This window comes from Nuphar pumila, unplaced genomic scaffold, assembly GCF_984573655.1.
Source record: "Nuphar pumila unplaced genomic scaffold, dmNupPumi1.hap1.1 HAP1_SCAFFOLD_353, whole genome shotgun sequence".
Lineage (NCBI taxonomy): Eukaryota > Viridiplantae > Streptophyta > Magnoliopsida > Nymphaeales > Nymphaeaceae > Nuphar > Nuphar pumila.
The window spans coordinates 40,910-43,140 of NW_028323298.1; the positions used below are offsets into that span (position 1 = coordinate 40,910).

The following is a 2,231-nucleotide window of genomic DNA, read 5'->3' on the forward strand; positions in this document are numbered from 1 at the left end:
TGAAAGTTTGCCACGCAATCCACCATTTCTGGCTGATCTCAGTGTACACACCATAGCACTCTGCCAAGGAATTCAAATTGATATCCAAACTCATCAGCCCCCCCTGCGTTCGAAGTAGGGCTGTACAAAAGCGCAACTGGGCTGCACAATTCTTGGATCAGCATCTACAACATTATGTGTTTAGTCAATGTTTTTTTACCAAGCGCGCCCTTATGTTCAGGCTAAGTTTGAAGTCCTAGTCCCTGCAACGTACGCCCTTGTGGCGCAGGAGGCAGTTTCGAAAGTTTTGAATGTAGCCCTTCAAAGCCCACAGGTGTAGCCCTTGTATCCCACATCCGACATCGAGTGCCAGCCATGCAGGTGCTGGAGTTCATCCAAAACATCGTGGCAAAATTTCCAGCGCCCGTCATCGAGGCGCGCTTCATGTTCTTCTTCCTCCCGCTCGTCGCACGACTCACAAATGACTCAGTCGCGGCATGCCGAGCGGAGTCCGCGAAAACCATCAAAGCGCTCCTCCAGCGCGCCTCCCCCAAGTCCGCTGACGAAGCACTGCAAGCCTGCTGCGATTGGCTCCAGGCCGCGGACCCCCGCCTCCGCCGCTCCGCGGCGCACGTCCTTGGGCTCCTGGCTGAGTCAGAGGGCCCCGCGTTCGCACGGCGCGTACCCGCGCTCCTCTCTGCGACCCTTGCCGTCCTTTCGCCGCACTGCGCGCTCAATGCGGAGGTGGAGGTCGCGCCCGGCGAGGATGACTCAGCCGTGGGCGCCCCGGGGTGGCAGGAGGCGTACTATCTGCTGACATTCATCGAAAAAATGGTGGCAGCGGCACCTGCTGCGCTGGACTGGGATGATGAAGACTCCGAGGGGGAGGGGGGCATCGCGAATCGCGTGTGGCTGGCAGTGGTGGAGCTCCTCTGCCATCGACATCTCTGGGTGCGGAAGGGTGCTGCTAGGGTGGTTGGGCTGGCGTTATCGAGGCCTGAGGTTTCTGCAGGGTTGCTGCGCGAGCCTCACATGCCTGCTCGGTTGGCGTTTAACTTCTTTTGCCAGATCGAGGCACCCACCGTGGATGATGCGCTGCTGACTCAGGCCGTCAAATGCCTCGTCTCCATTGCCCGAGCACTGTATCAGTCCGAGGTTTCGCAGCATGGGAGATTGCTTGAACTCGGAAAGCTCGATCGCCCGACACGCGATAATGGCGCTACCGATGTACCTGAAGGCGCTGAAGAAGCGCCTGAGGACTCAGACGATGACGATGCGGGTGGGGGCGAGGAGGATGAGAGTGAAGGCCTTGATGATGAGGAGCAGGGGGGGGATGATGCCGACGAGCGCGCGGAGGGCGCTTTGAAGGTGGAACAGCGCCTCAAAGCGCTCACGCTCAAAGGCCTGTTTCTGCGCCTTGCGAAAATTGCGGGCGACCGCCGGAGCGCGGCGGCGGCGCAGCGGCAGGCAGCGCTGCAGTGGATGGCAGCGGCGGCGACGCACCTGGGGGCTGACGTCATGATGACTCAGGACGGCGTGCTGCTTGGCCTGTGCATGGCGCCGCTCTTCCGGATCCTCGATGACGACGGACTGGACTCGCCGGAGGTCAAGGCGCTCGCAGAGGAGGTCACGAGTCATCTGAGGGATGTCGTGTCGGCCGACGCGGTGGCGGCGTCGTACACGCGCGCGAGAGCGGCCGTGCACGGCATCCGCAGGGAGCGCCACCGCAAGACCGCGCTGCAAGCGGTCATGGACCCTGAGGCAGCCGCGCGGCGGAAGATCCGCCGCAACTCTCGCCGCGGCGAGGACCGCAAGCGCAAGCTGGTGGAGGTCCGCCGGCTGCGAGAGGCTGGCGTACGCGTTCACAATAAGGCTGGCAGCGATGGCGACCGCTCGAGGAAACGCACTCGACGGTGAAAGAATCAATTGGGGAGCGATTCAGGTCCAGACAAGGAAGCACTTGGCCTGCGAGGACATGCCCAAAGGGGCACATTTGTAGACTATGACCTCTGCTGTAGAGCGCTCCAGTGATGTGTTGCGATGCATCATCTGTCCGTTGGCGTTTTAATCAGTCACTCTGGCCACTTGTGTGGCAATAGATGTTCACTTATCTACATAGGCGCTTAGGCAGTTTGCTTGGTGGGTCGGTTTGTTTCTTATGTATCAGCATTAGTTCTGTAGTGATGGAGCTTCTCGCAGTGTGGTAGATTTCCATCGTTGTCGTCCATGGCGCTATTTAGTATGTTGAAGAC

At 60.0% G+C, this 2,231-nt stretch overlaps 1 protein-coding gene across 1 annotated transcript; it reads left to right on the forward strand.

The window, feature by feature from the left end:
- Nucleotides 1-354: 354 nt before the first annotated feature.
- LOC149810438 (uncharacterized) lies at nt 355-1,896 on the forward strand. Its single transcript, XM_089994265.1, has one exon. It carries the CDS (start codon nt 355-357, stop codon nt 1,894-1,896), a length of 1,542 nt encoding a protein of 513 aa, XP_089850391.1.
- Nucleotides 1,897-2,231: the final 335 nt, after the last annotated feature.